Genomic DNA, 15,607 nt, shown 5'->3' with positions numbered 1-15,607 from the left:
CTCTCTGACGGCTGTGATCGACACGGACACGGTTGGGGTTGTGCGGTTCACCACCACAGCAGAAGCACTAGCAGCAAGTCTGCATCCAGATGGCATGCGCCGACATGAGCTCTGCTGCCTCAGAAATACCAATGGCCGAATCAAAAAGTGCCCGACAGCTGGCATGAGACGAGAAGAACGCGTAACCGCCCTAAAAGTCGAACAACATCCCGACAGACCGCTTGCTTCGTGGCCCATCATGCGTGTGGGTGTGTAGCACAGAGCGCCCGCCGCGTCAGCATTTCTACTTGGAGCATTTCTGGCCTGTAACGAATGCGATTTTGGTAGACACCATCAAGACAGCTGCTGTGCAGAGCCATGGATCCTGACTGATTCGGCGACATCGCATACCTGTTGTGTTTTACGAAATGACATGTCCATTGAGGTCGCTGATATCTGGAATTGTATGACGACAGCAAACAGCATATGCTTTACTCTTGAGGCTCTGGCTCGTCCTCCACAGTCTTCTTCTGCATCGTGGCTAGCTGTGCGTGGAGGCCCTGCTTTCCAACCTGCATTGCTCGTTCGATTTCGCGTTCCTCCTCACGTAGCCTGGCTTTGCCCATCTCTAAGCTACGCTGCTGCAGTCGTTTCTGCTCGGCAACTCTCTCTTCATGGTTGCGTAAGGCAGCTTCACGACGCTGCTTGGCGTCCCTGGCCTTCTTCGTGGCCTCGTCTTCTTCAGTAACCTCTCCACCTTCGGGGGCCGGCTCGGCGGTCTGGATAAACGTCTTGATGAGAGGATCGCGCACCGCGGGTGGCAGTGAGATGTATCGAATGTCCACGAGAAGTTGTGATGGCAGTCTCGCGATGCTGGATTTGTTGTTGAGAACCGAAACGGGGAGAGCCTTGAGCGCCGCGGCGAGGTCCGCTTTGAGTGTCGCTTGGGGCATCTTGAGCCGGTTGATGTGCTCTCGGTACCACTTCTCTCGGTCCTTGTCCTTGACGTGGGGATCCGTCATTGCCGCCTCCTTCCTGTATTTCCTCTTGAACTCTTGCCAGTAGAGCTTCGGGTTCGCCTTGTCCTGTAGCAGGGCCATGTATGGGATTCGAGGGTCAGTCTTCTCCTGCTTGGCTCGTTGTTCTTTGAGCTCCTGGATTTTGTCCTTTGACCATTCTTGCCACGTTTCCTTCCTCGCCTTCATCGTGTCCAAGACCGTGTACCGTGGGTCGTCTACTAGACGTCCTTCCTCTATCAACTTGTCCCAGGTGTTGTAGGGATTGATACTGTAGTCGTCTAGGAGATCTTTGAAGAGAGCTCGCGCGTCTTCCTCGGAGAAGTGCACGCCATCCGCTCCGTCTGGCCAATCGTCTGCGTTGCCGTCATCGTATTCGCCAGGGTCGAGGCCGTATGCCTCCCCCATGGCTTGCAATTGAAAGGCAATATCGGCTTCGCTGAATTCAACAGCCTCCTCCTCGCCCTCCTGTTCGGTTCTTTGGCGCTTTGGTCGATGCTCCCCATTGTCGCCCACATCATCCTCATCCTGCGCTTCGTCGTCTGTTACCTCGACCTCCTCGTATTCGGAGCTGTCGTTGTCTTCCGGCTCGTCCGTCGCAGCGGTGGGATTCGGGGCTCCTGGTCGATTGCTCGCTCCAGGCGCAGAAACCGGCCCTTCCTTCGGTTTGCCATCTGTTTCTGGCGCAGTCTTTGCGAGAATGCGCGCCTGGTCCAGCTCCAATATTCCAGGTTTCAGCTTCTCGGGAATGCGCCAGTAGCTGGTATTCTTATCGGGGTTGTAGGCGAAACGTCGGCCATACTTGGTCGTTACGAGAATCCACGGTTCGAAACCTGGTATCGCAGCTTTAGTGCGCGGTCTGTCGTTGGGTTGTGGCCGTGAACGCGAGTCGCCGCCGCCCCGTCCACCTCGGGCAAATCCCCCTCCACGGTTGTGATGGCCAGAGACTGGGCCCTGCGCCGCATTCAGTTGCGCGAGGTAGGCATTGGCAACATTGGGATCCGAAAGGTTTGGTATCGCCTGGTGCTGATGGTAGGGACTAGGACCGAGGGGATGCGCGGGTGGCGCTGGTGACACAGGTGCGCTTGGCCTCGTGTATGTCGACTGCTTCGTTTCGGTATTGTAGTAGTACTTGTGTCCAGTGGGTGCTGTGTGCTCTGTCCAGCCGGGGAGAAGTGGTGGTGGGTTCGCGACATTGGGAGAAGGTTGGTACGTAGACTGCAACATCGCGAAATCAACGGTCGACGCTGAAGAAAAGTAGAACAGCGAATGTGCCTGATCAATGAAGAAGCCATGATGATGCAAAATCGGGTGGATCAGGTAGATGGCGGCGAAACATCGGTAGTCTGATAAGATAAGAGCTGCTGCTCAGCTCAGAAGCTCTGTTGCTTAACGCCCTGATCGTCTCGAGCATTTGGCACCAAAAAACCACTGACCTGCATGAGATGTGGCCCGTGCCCATGGCGCTTTACCTAATTCAATAGGCGTTTTTCGCCAAATAAACGGTAGGTCCAGGTGCTGCATACTAGATGTACCACGCTAGCAGCCCCCCTGTTTCATTTAGACCTTCCCTAAATAGGAAGGGATTCTCAACTTCGTGCCAATTGCTCAGAGCACCCTTGTGGTGCCAAAAAGATGCCACACTCCTGGCCCTCTATAAGCAATCTCAGGGGAATAACTTTAACCCGGCCGTCCAAAATCGAAAACAGAACAAGGGTAGAAGAGGTACCTCCAAAATAGTACGCCAGTGCCGTTTTCAAGAAGTCACTCGATGCCAAATACATCTAACGCCAAATGCTCGAGACGATCAGGGCCTAAGCGTCCGTGGCCAACGAGGTGCATGTTGGTGTCACGGGGCCATCACGAGACGACATTCCACGACGACTGTGCGAACGCACCATCTGCAAGGCCGTCCCATATCAATTATCACCAAGGAAACTCCGGCGACTGCCTGGCGGAACTCTGCGTCTGCACTTCCATCCCTGGAGGTAGCCGTGAGTTCGGCCTGAAAACATGCCACCGAACTGGGGTAATAGTGAAGGGAGTGCGCGCGGAGGCGTTGTGCCTGCCCTGAGTCGATTTTGGAGGGTATGGGGGCTCATCATCGCCATTCTCTGCCGTAGACTGACACCACCATTTCCAGAGATCCCATGCGCCAGATTATCTAGGCTTTTTCATTCTTTTTGCAGCATGGATGGCGGTCAGTAAACAAGATGCGAGGTTCCGAACCTCCAAACCAGCTAACACTCTTTGTCAAGATCATAGCTTTCGTTGAACCGTTCCACCGCATGTTCTTCGTCAATGATTTACACATCATGTTCCCGCATGCCGAGGTTGAGAGAGTTAGCGTCCGTAAGTTGAATACCTACCTGCTCCTGGTCCTGGCAAGACGTTCAGCTCATTGTACAATGAAGAGTGGAACTTCATCTATGCACTCTTCATTCCCCTTGGCGTCCTCATCGCATGGAACTTCGTCACCCGTGCATCCGTCCACAAGCATGAGGTGACCTACCTCTGCTTTGGTATTGCGCTCGTCATGACTTCCTTCATCACCGACGTCGTCAAGAACGCAGTGGGCCGCCCACGTCCCGATCTCGTTGCGCGATGCAAGCCTGAGCCTGGCACACCGGCCGATGTCCTTGTCTCCATCAGTGTCTGTACGGAGACCGCCCACCACCTCTTGCATGATGGATGGCGATCCTTCCCGTCCGGACATTCTTCCTTCTCATTCGCAGGTCTCGGCTTCCTGAGTTTGTTCTTTGCAGGCCAGCTTCACGTCTTCCGTCACGAGTCTGGCGGACGGGACCTCAGCCGCGCCCTGGTCTGCTTAGTACCGCTCCTTGGCGCTGCGCTCATCGCCATCAGCAGGTGTGAGGATTACCGGCATGATGTTTACGATGTAGGAGTTGGGTCCATCCTGGGTTATACTGTGGCGTACTGGAGCTATCGTCGCCATTGGCCAAAGTTGACAGCCAGGGACTGTCATGAGCCACATCCGTACCCTGGGACGGAGTCGAAGGCTGGGTGGTCGCGCGTACGGGACGAGGAGGACAGTGCGGGTCAACGACCAGATGTAGGCTTTGAGATGGCCTATCTAGGCTCCCCACTTGAAGAGACAAGACGCTGATCACTGGCTAGGCTTCGGGGTAAATATAGCGATTTGTCCAAGAATCTCGGTGTTCCGGCGCTGTTTGACGTTGCGGCATTGGGAAAATGGGCTTTAAGGTTGCTTGATCGTAGGCACACACGCGACTCCATACGGGCATCATTTGTATAGTATTGGTGGTACACTTCGTCCTGGGAGCGTCATATAAGCCCGTCCCCGTTCGGATCATGCTTTCATAGCCTCTATCGCTTCTTCATTTGTCCTCCGCGCTCTCGTCCTTCGCCAGGTCATGCTCCTTCAGAAGCTGCTTGATCTCCTCGGCACTCCAGAGACGGTGGTAGATCTTTCCGTCGCTCGTCTGACCAACCGTGGCAAACTCGACTACAACGACTCAGGTGTCAGTCACAGGAAAAGAATGAGCAGTGAGAGCAGACTGGGACAACATACGTTTCTCGGCGCTCAGCTTGGTAGAATCCATGGTCTTGCTAAGAACCTTGACGGCCAGGCCACACGCATCCGTGAGCTTACAATCCTCCTTGTAGTCTTGCTTCAGCAAGCTCTCAGCACTCGCACGGTTGGCACCAACAGCGGTCGCCTTCCATCCGCCGTAGTTGCCTGAAGGGTTGCTCTGGTACAGCTGGAACTGTCGCTTGGGATCCCAGCCGGCGTAGATGAAGGAGACGCCGAACGGTCGGAGACCACCATGTTGTGTGTAGCCTTGCTTAAGATCGCACAGCCTTCGGACGAGCTGTTCACACGGGATATCTTCGTTGTATGTGAGGAGGTAGCGTTGGGCAGCCTGGCGTGCGTAGTTGATCAGGATATTGGCGTCAGCCGTCATGCCTGCCACGGCGCAGATCATGTTGCTGTGGGAATGATTGCTCAGCCAGGTGCTGCTCCAGTTCTCATCAATGATACATACTCGTTCACCGTGTACAGCTTCTCAGCCGACGTGTCTTGCTCCAGCAGCTTCGACGTCACCTTTCGCTCGGCAGCAAGGACAATACCATCTTGTGCAAGGATGCCGATCGCAGTTCCGGCGTGAGAGATGGCCTCCAGAGCGTACTCGACTTGGTACAGACGGCCTTCAGGCGAGAAGATGGTCGTCTACATGACCGACATTGTCAGTGTTCGTTCGCAACGATGGAGGCTATGACCTGGGAAGGGGGTCCTGGCTTACCCGGGAATCGTAACGTCTAGACATGTCGTCGCGTGTAAGGCTGGACAAATGAGAGAAGAAGTGTTGGTCGAGTCGGAACTGAATAAGGGCCTTCGGCGGAACTGCTGCGTCGATGGGTGGGAAGGACTGTTCGTTGCGATGAGGCGGGACTTTGACGTTTATGGTGGGAAGGCTGTATGTAGCTTGAAGCTCCAGGCAATCGATGCACGCGTTAGCTGACCCTTGCCGGTGAGGTGGGTATGTGCTTGAGGTGCAGGTACGACGGTTGGCAGATCTGGGACTTTTGACACTGGTATTACCAAGCATAAAAACAGGTCTTTGGTCCTGAGGAAAAGTACAGGTACTTCAGAGTGGGCCTGGGCTGCGAGGTGGACATGGCCGTAGGCCGAAGCTCACCGTGACTCCAAGTGATACACGTGACCAAAATGCATACCAGCCTTACGTAACCCCTCTCTTGTATTGTGAAGTAGGAAGCTTCCCACCACCCATCTAGACCTCTTACCCTTCCTACGCGCGCGACAAGGCTTCTCTGTTTTCCTTCTTCGGTGACGAGCTCTCCGAGAAAGGTCCCATAGTGTATCACCCAGCCGTGAAAACTTTGGATTGCGTTCAATCGCGTAATTGCACCTCCCGCGAAGCTGAGCGGTCCTCGCGTTCGCGACAAAGGCCCGCGCGACGCAATCACGCGCGAGCTCCAGCACCCCCGTCGCAAACCACGTTCGGTCTGTCCAGACCGGCTTCGAAGCCCACAACCCTCGCCAGGGAGGCCTTCGGCTACTGAGCTCTTGAGAGGGACGCATATAGTTCCACGTCCGCGACATGTCCGGTAAGCGTTGGCGCACAGCTCTCCAATCTGCCCCGCGATCGCATTACGCGCCGAAGGGCGTCGCAGAACGGCATGACTGACTTGAAGGCGCAGAATCCGAACCGCGGCGCTCTGTACGCGCTACGAAGGGACAGCATACGAAAGCTTTCGATGACCAGCCTCTCGAAGCTCCGAAGAAGCGAGGCAGAAAGAAGAAGCAGCAACAGGAACTAGAGCCCGAGGAGGAAATAATACGTTGTGTTTGCGGCGCCACCGACCAAGATGACGACGAGGATGACCAAGTCTGGGTCGCATGCGACACTTGTGGCGCCTGGCAGCACAATGTATGCATGGGTATGCCCGACGACAATCTCCCCGAGCACTACTACTGCGAGCAATGCCGCCCTCAACTGGAGTACCACAAGGAGCTACTTTCTGGCATAGCCGAAGGTAGGAAACCCTGGGAAGAGCGCCAAAAGGCGTACAGGGACAGAAAATCAGCCGAGGCTGCTGAGAAGAAGAAGAAGCCCGGAAAGAAGAAGGGGGTCCGAGGATCCAAGCGCGTCAGCGATTCCAAGGAGGATCTTTCGCAGGCCGCGAGCTCCCAGGCTGGAGATTCACCTGCGCCGGAGGCTGCTCCGAAACCCAAGGGCAAAAAGGAGGGTTCGAAACCTGGTCCAGCAAAGCGCAAGGCTGACGAGAGCGACAAGGATGTCAAGGTCAGTTCTCGCGAAGAGCCGTCTAATGGGAACGACCAGAACTAACACATATGTCAACAGACACCCGCACCCAAGGTGCGGAAAGTTTCCGAGACGGAGCCGAAGCGAGTCGAATATGTTGCGCCTGCTGACCTTCCCGCGAAGATGGCAGACGTAGCTGACACGAACCACCGGTCTGTGGCGCAAGCCCTTCAAAAGGCTGTGGCCATTGGCCTCGGAACGGCTTTGAAGAACAAGCTCATTACGGTGCCAAAGGACACCACACCTGCTGCATTGTCCGAGCTGTGGGCGATCCAGATTGAGCGAGCTGTTCGTGACAGTCACCCTGACGCTAGTCAGTACTCAAACAGGTGCAGGACTTTGGTCTCAAACCTGAAAGCGAATCCAGAGCTCAGCATGGGACTGCTTCATAGCACACTGTCCCCCCCAATGTTGGCTGTCATGACTTCTGATCAGCTGGCGACGAAGGAACAGCAACGTCTGAACGCGGAGTTGAGGGCCAAGTCTGAAAAGCAGTCGATTCTGGTCACGGATGACGGTCCTCGCATGCGACGCACACACAAAGGGGACGAAATGGTAGAGAACGATGCCGAATCTCAGATGGAGGAGGCTCGCCCAGCGTTCCGCCGCCCTAGCGCTCGCGACCACCAGGCCGAGGCGACAGAAAACGAGCCCCCGCGCCCAGAAAACTCGGTTGAGTTACCCGCACACGCAGCTTTGCATGTTGTTACACAAGGCCCTCAACAATCGCCGCGACAGGCAGACTTTGATATCAACAAGGTCTTCTCCAGCGTCAAATCGCCCACGGGACAAGAACGACGCCCATCGGGCCAGGTGTACCACGGCAATGGGCCCGGTGTCGATGCTGATGTCGATCGGCTGCTGCAGGACGAGACAGACTCTCCGCCATACTCCCCTACTGACGAGTCTGAACCCGACGTTGTATGGCGTGGCAGCCTCGCTATGAACACGATTGCGGACTTTCCGGCCACAGCCAAGTTTGTAGCAGGGGCTAACCTAGCCGCGAGCATTGGGTTGCCATGGTCGACGCTGATTCCAAAGAGAATGGCCGTGGCCGGTCGTATCGACGAACAGAAGGCCATTGAATACCTCTGTGGCCTACGGTACTCGGACAAGACTGATGTCGTCGTTGTCTCGCTGTCGCCCTCGTCCGAATCCTCACGACCCGAATTTCGGAAGCTCTTTGATTACTTCAGTTCCAAGAAGAGGTATGCAGTCATCGGTCAAAAGGCGGTGGGCAATGTGCGCGATACCTATCTCGTACCTGTCCCTGCAGGAGACAGCGGTTTGCCGGAGTTCCTGCTCAACTTTTCCGACAACCTGATCCCACAACGTCGCGGTGAACCGATTCTGTTGGCAGTTTTCGTCTATAGAAATCTGGACCAGCACCGGGCGCAGTCTCCACAGACGAATACGACGACCCCCACCCCAGCTGGCCAAGGCAATCGTCAGCCGTCAGTGTCGGGCCCTGCTTTCTCTCCAGCCGTGGGCCAGAGTCCCTTTGCGCACGCCTCGCCATCCCCGGTCACTAGCAACGGGCATCCAACACAAGGCGCCCATCAGGTGGTGCCGCCGAATCAGGCACCACACGGCTATGCACAGCGTGAGCCCTCGGAAGATGACATGAACAGGCTTCGACAGCAGGGCGAGGCTATAGCGCGAGAAGTACTGGGGCCGTTCATCGATTGTGCCACTGTTCAGTTTCTCCTGCCTCAGGCGATTCGCATGACGCGCCGGGAATGGCAGGTTTGTCGTGGTATATTCGAACGAGACGAGAGAGCCCGTGTAGATCTCAAGTATCTTAGCCAGCTTCTCCAGATCGAAAGCGAGGCAATGGCATCGGCGTCGGGCGGCGGCGCACGAACGGCGAATACGCAGCCAGCAGCGACGCCATCCACTTGAGTGGCAGTACCGCTGTAGGGAACAGCAGAGTGGGACGGCGTTGGTTTCCTTACACAAATTACGATATGAGCGTTGCGTTCAACAAAGGGTTCGGACAACATGAATTTGTAGGGTACTCGGTTGGCGATCCCCGCATGGCTCGCAGGGACGGGAGTCACACTATCTGGGAATCATATTTGCGCGAAAGGTTGGCCTGATCTGGTGTAACCCGCTCTTGTCCTTTTCGGGACGTCTCGCCTGGGGATAGTAGTAGCTTTTCGCGTGTAGTTGACGATGAATACTATTGCTTGCACATGACGCGCCTGAGGCGGCCCAAGTCTGGGCACTGCAGGGAACATGGCATGAACCAACAAATGCGACACGACGACTTCGTGGCTGGTGGGATCGACGTTGGCACAGACGGCTAAAATGCGTCACATCCATTGGATACGACCTGGGGAGGCCTCGACACAGCTGTCGAAGGGCATTGACTCGCCGTGCCTTAAATAAGACGCTGCCCGTCCTGTTACATCTTATTTGCAGTGCGTATCCTAAAGTCATAACTGCAGATCCGACCGTACACATCGCTGAAGCAACACCTGTTGGCGCCGATTCCCTATTACTATCTGTACGTGCCGCGTTGTCAAGGCCACATGAGGAATTGACGTCACTGGTCCTTGTCGCTAACATCCTGCTAAGAACCCAGCCAAATTGCTTCTCTAGCCTTCAGGTCTTCGACATTTATGCGCCTCGGGCCTTGTTTTTGGATCAGCTGAAATCGAAACCATGGCTTGCAGCTCCCGGTTTACGCCCGTCGACCGCAACGGCCCTGGCAGTGCAGCAACATCTATCGCGGAAAGTGTTCTTAAGCCTGCCGAGGCGACTGGCGGCAAAACCAAGTGCTTGGAGTGTGACGGCTACTCATGCTGCTGTATCCCTATCCCGTGTACAGTCATGTAGACGTCGGATTCCAATCGGAACAGGCGGCGCATCATGCCGGCTAGGATGTGGTAGAGATAGCGTCTCCTGCACGAGAACAACGGTGAAGTGGCAAGATGTGGAGCAAACTCGTTAAGACGCAGCGGTCCGAAATGGGTATCAATGTATTTTCTGCGTACAGAATCATGTCGTTATGTATTTAGGCGTGGTACTCGGAACTCCTTCAAGTGCAGCCCCTTTCGGCTACTGATCAGCTCAGATGAATAGCTCGTCAGCCGCTTCCCATACCTCCCTCTCCCGTCGGTCCGAGATGTCGTTGCTCGCGGGTTGTTCATTGCCTGTTGGTGTAGGTTCCGACGTCGGACCGGCCTGAAGGATATCGATGCTGCCGAGGCCCTCCAGTACTCGCTTTGCGCTGTCGACCTGGGCCCTGATGGCTGCAGTTTCGGCTCGGGTTCGGTCGAGATGTGATTGCATTAATGCGATGCCCGATTCGCGCGCCTGGTGGGGGCGATACTCGTTAAGAACATGATGGAAGTTCATGAGAAGCGTTCGTAAATCGTCAACTTTGGCGGTGGACTAGCAGGGCGGTAAGAGTCAGCCTGGTACGCAGAATGAAGACAACGAGCGAGGGAGAGTACATCTTCTGGGGTGATGCTCATGACTCCGACAAGCTCGAGAAAATTGAGCAGGAGCGATTTGGCCATTCGTTTCAGCTCGAATGCACGATCGAGGTGTTTGCCATCCCTTTCGTCGTTGTGTGCTGAAGCCAGGCGCTTGATGTTGACTTCCTCCAGGGAGGGCAGCTTGTCGTCCAACTGTGCACAATGTCAGACTCGTTGCCATTGCGATTCTCAAAAAAATCGCCGGCCTCACGTACGCTGTACTGTCCTCCCAGAACGCGCCAGGTCCCTGTTGACGGTTCTGCTGGCGGCTGTAGGTTGACCAGTTCGTCGGGGATTCCCGACGTTCGGATCGGCAAGTCCTTCAGGTCAGTGCTGGTCTCCTCAGCCCGCGTAGCTCGCAGTTCTGCGATCCGAGTAATGTTCTCGGGCGTAAAATCCTTCCAAAACAATGGGGGATTCGGGAAGGCGGAGGAATGGGCCTTCTGGCCTTGCTGGTCGGTGTTGTCACCCATGTTGCTGGAGCTGGTCGTCGGTGGATAGAGAAGGGAAGTCGGCTATCCCATGCAGTGACATGTCACTGCATCTCCGAAACTCTTGATCCGATACCGTCGTGTGGATATGATGCGTCGCGTGCAAGTGACGTGGGATTTCTCATCTGGAATGCAGGCGTTTTTTGCAACTGAGCTTGATCCAACTGCCTACCGCGAAGTGGTGCCTTCCACCTGGCTGCGAGAGGTGCTCCAAGGGTGGAGGGGTCAGTGGGTATTGCTCCACCTTGATGGCTCGTTTTGGTTTAGCGCGGAGAAAGCTACCTGTCTGTACCTGCTTGACCTGTACCCCAAGTGCCCAGGTGATGCTCCTCTGGCAGCTTTTGTTATGTTCCCCTCCTCAGCAACAGCATCGTGGTGGTGACGACAGAGAGCGTGCACACTGCCGAGTTTCCAGACAAGACTCGCCCCGGAATCATAGCGAGGCGTCGCAGAGTCCTATCGCCCAAGCCGAACCTGCCCAAGTTAGGACATAGTTGCAGGAAGGCGGTTCTTTTGGATTCAGCCACAACCGAACCCCGAGACCGACGCACGTCGACTCTTTCGCCAATCCATTGACCGCCATTCCCCGTTTATGCAGCAAATCGCCATGTCAGACGTCCGGGCCCTCTTGCGGCAGCAACGCGCTGCCCGTCGAATTGATCATCCATTTGCTGCCTACTCTGATGCTGGCAAGCTTCTCTGCACCCTTTGTCACGAAGCCGTCAAGGCCGAGTCGCTATGGGATGCCCATTTACGTAGTAGCGGACACACAGACAAGTCCCAGAAGCAGCAAGCCTCGCAAAAGACAAGACCGACAACGATTGAAGAGCAGACGAATGGCACGCACAAGCGAAAACACGATTCAGACTCGGACGCCGAGGATGCTACGATGGTCGATGCGACAGCACGCAAGAAGCGCAGCAGGAACGACATGAACACACCCGCTCGTTCGGGTTCGGAAAGCAGCAGCGACAGCGCTGGCGGGACGTCGCGCGACCGAGAGACGCAGGCGACAAAGGACCAGACGTTGACGCCCCCAACACTGAACAGGAGGACCTCCACGACGCCCGTCCAAGGCGGCGAGATGCTGATCCCATCACGACCCGCGACGCCTCACCATCGCGACGGCACCTCCTCTACCGCGACACCCCTTGGTCCGTCGCCGCTCATTCCTCAAGACCCCATCGCGCCCTCCGCACAGCCCGACGACGCCGTGTCAACAGTGACCGCACAGCAAAAGGTGGACGAGGACGAGTGGGCCGCATTCGAGGCCGACATTGCAGCCGAGAGCGTACCCTATGCTGACGACGCCGTCATCTCCGCGCCCGCCATGACGGCAGAGGAGCATGCCGCCAATGCGAGAACCGAGGAAGAAGAGCGCGAAAAGAGGCGCCTGGCGGCTGAGAAGGATGTGGCTGATGAGAAGGAAGAAGCGACGCGCGCGCTAGAGACTGAGTTTGAAGAGATGGAAGAACTCGAGGCGAGGGTCCGGAAGCTGAAGGAACGGCGCGAGGCACTGAGAAGTCATGCTGATGTGACAGACGCAGAAAAGGTGGGGCCACCGGTGCACGAGGCGGCAGTCACCAGTCCAACCGAACGCAAAGGCGATGATGAAGAAGATGGTGAAGAGGAGGAGGAGGACGACGACGATGAAGACGATTTTATGGGGTTTCGATTTGGAGGCTGATATACGAACCCCACTTGATGACATGTGTAAACAAAATTGTATAACAAGCATCTTGATTTGAAGACAGTCCAGGCAAGGCCCTTTGGATGGCATGGAGCGAAGTTTGATCTGGCTTGCAGAGGTCACCACGGGCGACGAGGTTGACAGATACGATGCGTGTACGATTAAGTGACTAGTGACTATTATAGGATGGCGATGGCCATTGTTATGGCAATAGCCATTACATGTGCGGAAATTCAAAAAGATTACAACCCTGGACCCAAAAAGTGACATAGAAAAGAAGAAGGAGAAAGCATCGGTGCTCGGTCTCGCTGCCTGTCGCCTATCACCACAGGTTCATGAGCTTAGCGAAGGCCGCGCGAGGAGCCTTCGGCGTGCGCTTGGACTTGTAGGTCTGGTCGGAAGTGTACGCGGGCCCAGGGGCAACGCTTGTAGCAGTGCCGTTCACGGGGTTGACAGTCGCGCTCTGTGTGGCATTGGCGGAGGACCAGGCACCGCCGGTGGGGCGGAGAGTGGCGATGACAGTGTTGTACTTGGTCACGATCTTGGATGAGATGGAGCAGTCGGGCGTTTCCTCAGCAGTGCCCGTAGGGTAAACAGTGATGTGCTCGGTGGCGGTGCCATAGACGGACGTGATGATGCAGGGCTTTCCGGGGTCATGGTGCCCGCAGGGAGGGACTTGTCCCGTACTGTTCGTCGGCACGGCATAATGGGCCGAGCTGGTACTGTTCGACGGCACAGGATAAGGGGCAGTAGTATGGTAGCTGCCATGGCCGTAGATGGCGTCGGCACTCTGATGGACGCCAGTGTACTTGTCCCCGTCATCGTGACCAGAGCCCTGCTCGTGCTTGTGGTCGTTGCCGTATGCCTGGCCGTCCTTGCCTGTCTCGACACCGTGATGAGTCTCTTGTCCGTAGGATGTTTCGTCGCTGTGTTGGTAGGACTCGCTGTGTTCGTGGGACTCATTGTGTTCGTAGGACTCGGTGTGGGACTCGGTGTGGTACTCGTTGGACCCATACCCTTGCTTCCCGCTGCTGCTGTAGTGACCACCGCCGTTGCTGCTGTTGTTGTCGTTGCCACCGCCATTTTGGCTGCCATCGTCGTGCTTGTTGCCGTTGTCCTTGCCACCATCATGGTTTCCGGGATCGTACTTGTTGCCGTTTTCCTTGCTGCCAGTACCATTGCTGCCGTCGTGGTTCCCGTTGCCTTGCTGGTATCCATCGTTGTAGTTGTTCCCGCTGTGGTTGTTATCGCTTCCGTGGTCCCCGTTCTCGTTTGAGCCGCCCGAGCCGGACGTCTGGGTATGGTACTCCTGACCCTGGCCATCCTTTCCGCCGTCCTGGTTGCCACCGCCGGATCCGTGGCCAGATGCGTGATCTTTGCCGGATTCTCCCTTTCCCTTGTAACTGACCTTGCTGACAGAATAGTCGTTGGTTCCGTACTCATGCTTTCCGTTGCTTTCGTACTTGGACTCGCTCTCATGGCCGGCGTACTGGTCCTTGCTGTAGAACGAGGAGGCCTGGGCTTCGTAGCCATTGTGAGTCACCGTCACTGGGTCGTAGGCAGCCCGGGAAGGGTCGCCGCCATCGTGGTACACGTTGGTAGTGGAAGCGGGGATTTCGTAGGTAACCGTCACCGTCTTCCTGTCATCGTACTCGGCGTGTGTGTTGTACAGCTGGCCATCGCCTTGACGGATAGTGTGGATGATGGTTTCCGTCTTGGCCGGCTCGGTGACGGTGATGCACTCGGTCACAGTCTCCCTGAGGGTGCTGGCGGTACAGTGGAGCGTCTCAGTCACAGTCGTGGGGTAGGCTTGGACCGAGGGGCAAGGGCAGGTGTTTGGGTTTGTGTTGGAGCGAGGTCTCATGCGTTCCGGCCTAGCGCTCGATAGCGAGGCAAATGGCAAGAGCAGGAGAGGAATGCGGTACATGGTGGGCGGAGTTACCGTTGAGGTCGGCGTACGATGGTGCGGGATCCTCCTCTGCAGTTTCAGGTGTGGAGATGCAGCGTATGAGATGGAGACTCGAGATGAAAGGTTGTGAAAATGGTTATATGACTTGATGAAGAGGCTGTTGTGTGATGAGACGATTCGAAAAAGTCAGAATGCGGCAGCACGACTCTCTCACTTATACCACGATTCTCCTTACCCTCCAAGCAGGGAGTTTGAAGGAACTGATCGAAGGAGTCTGATCAAGGACCGTGATGGGCCCAGGCGCAGCTCACCCTTCCTTCCGCTGGCATCAAGGGGGGATGTATTGGGGCAATACATTGTGGATGGAAATCAGGGCTGCAGGTTGTGTTCGTCGCAGGGGATTTGACGTTGGCACGCGAAATCCGCTACCTGTCAAGGAAGGCAGTGAAGGGAAAAGAGGGAGGTCGCTGCTCCCCTCCACCAACCAACTTTTCAACGGCATAAATGGATATCTTGAGACAAGACCATTGAGACCAATGGCATCCGTTGCGAATCTATGCGCGACCATGTGGAGTAGTGCAGTCCCTGGCGAGGGAGAGCGCGAAGCGCAGGGAGCCCACCAAAAGGGCCATCTTGCAGCTGGAGATGAGAAAGACGTGACTCTGGGCCACGGCGAGCACAGCACACTGGTATGGCGCATGGCCGTCTGCAATCATGGGCAGCCATGGAGTTCGTTCAATCGCCCGGTTGCGTTTCTTTTGATGGGCAATGCTGGACCCAAACTCTCGACATGAGGAAGTGAGGTCAAAAGAGATAAGATCAGGGACAGGGTCACCCTGGCCGTAAGACTAGGTCGGTGTGTGCCTGAACCGCCTCCCTGGGAGCAGCTCTGTGCTGGGCATTCGGGCGTGTGCGGCCCGCCCGGTGTGTCAGCCAGCGGGCCGCCATGCCCCCGCGTCAAGTCGAGCCAGGGCGGCGAAGTGGGGGAGGGTCTTCACGGGCCGACTTGCTTCCGACGATGCTCGATGGTCCGACCTCTGACCGCCTGCTCGATATGGACTTTCGAGGTGTCACAATCTCGGACCTTGTCATCTGCTGCCTCTGCGATCCCAACAGCAACCAGCAAAACACACGGGCTTGCGCTGCCCCGAGATCGAACTGGCAGCCACCGCAGGCTGTTTGGCAGCCACTGCGCACCGTTAGCAG

General features: G+C 56.2%; 7 protein-coding genes across 7 annotated transcripts; 3 read left to right on the top strand and 4 right to left on the bottom strand.

The window, feature by feature from the left end:
• Positions 1 to 470: 470 nt before the first annotated feature.
• VDAG_05311 (FF domain-containing protein) lies at positions 471 to 2,222 on the bottom strand (the record flags this gene model as incomplete). Its single annotated transcript, XM_009652206.1, has 1 exon — positions 471 to 2,222. One exon carries the CDS (start codon positions 2,220 to 2,222, stop codon positions 471 to 473), a length of 1,752 nt encoding a protein of 583 aa, XP_009650501.1.
• Positions 2,223 to 3,189: 967 nt separating this feature from the next.
• VDAG_05310 (diacylglycerol pyrophosphate phosphatase) lies at positions 3,190 to 4,072 on the top strand (the record flags this gene model as incomplete). Its single annotated transcript, XM_009652205.1, has 4 exons — positions 3,190 to 3,195; positions 3,254 to 3,347; positions 3,410 to 3,863; positions 3,985 to 4,072. 4 exons carry the CDS (start codon positions 3,190 to 3,192, stop codon positions 4,070 to 4,072), a joined length of 642 nt encoding a protein of 213 aa, XP_009650500.1.
• A 183-nt stretch (positions 4,073 to 4,255) lies between these two features.
• Positions 4,256 to 5,457, bottom strand: VDAG_05309 (proteasome component Y13). The gene is made up of 4 exons (XM_009652204.1): positions 5,282 to 5,457; positions 5,024 to 5,208; positions 4,549 to 4,967; positions 4,256 to 4,482 (listed from the first exon to the last, which is right to left on the bottom strand). The coding sequence occupies exons 1-4, from the start codon at positions 5,303 to 5,305 to the stop codon at positions 4,355 to 4,357; spliced, it is 756 nt and encodes a 251-aa protein (XP_009650499.1). The 5' UTR covers positions 5,306 to 5,457; the 3' UTR covers positions 4,256 to 4,354.
• A 643-nt stretch (positions 5,458 to 6,100) lies between these two features.
• Positions 6,101 to 8,728, top strand: VDAG_05308 (uncharacterized protein; the record flags this gene model as incomplete). The annotated part of the gene is made up of 3 exons (XM_009652203.1): positions 6,101 to 6,107; positions 6,195 to 6,805; positions 6,866 to 8,728. 3 exons carry the CDS (start codon positions 6,101 to 6,103, stop codon positions 8,726 to 8,728), a joined length of 2,481 nt encoding a protein of 826 aa, XP_009650498.1.
• A 1,173-nt stretch (positions 8,729 to 9,901) lies between these two features.
• VDAG_05307 (mediator of RNA polymerase II transcription subunit 7) lies at positions 9,902 to 10,784 on the bottom strand (the record flags this gene model as incomplete). The annotated part of the gene is made up of 3 exons (XM_009652202.1): positions 9,902 to 10,225; positions 10,288 to 10,464; positions 10,527 to 10,784. 3 exons carry the CDS (start codon positions 10,782 to 10,784, stop codon positions 9,902 to 9,904), a joined length of 759 nt encoding a protein of 252 aa, XP_009650497.1.
• A 625-nt stretch (positions 10,785 to 11,409) lies between these two features.
• On the top strand, positions 11,410 to 12,489 carry VDAG_05306 (uncharacterized protein; the record flags this gene model as incomplete). The annotated part of the gene is made up of 1 exon (XM_009652201.1): positions 11,410 to 12,489. One exon carries the CDS (start codon positions 11,410 to 11,412, stop codon positions 12,487 to 12,489), a length of 1,080 nt encoding a protein of 359 aa, XP_009650496.1.
• Positions 12,490 to 12,814: 325 nt separating this feature from the next.
• On the bottom strand, positions 12,815 to 14,419 carry VDAG_05305 (uncharacterized protein; the record flags this gene model as incomplete). Its single annotated transcript, XM_009652200.1, has 1 exon — positions 12,815 to 14,419. The coding sequence occupies one exon, from the start codon at positions 14,417 to 14,419 to the stop codon at positions 12,815 to 12,817; it is 1,605 nt and encodes a 534-aa protein (XP_009650495.1).
• Between the last annotated feature and the right edge of the window lie 1,188 nt (positions 14,420 to 15,607).

This window comes from Verticillium dahliae, genomic scaffold, assembly GCF_000150675.1.
Source record: "Verticillium dahliae VdLs.17 supercont1.10 genomic scaffold, whole genome shotgun sequence".
In the NCBI taxonomy this organism is placed as follows: Eukaryota; Fungi; Ascomycota; class Sordariomycetes; order Glomerellales; family Plectosphaerellaceae; genus Verticillium; species Verticillium dahliae.
This window is presented reverse-complemented; position numbering and strand designations above follow the sequence as displayed.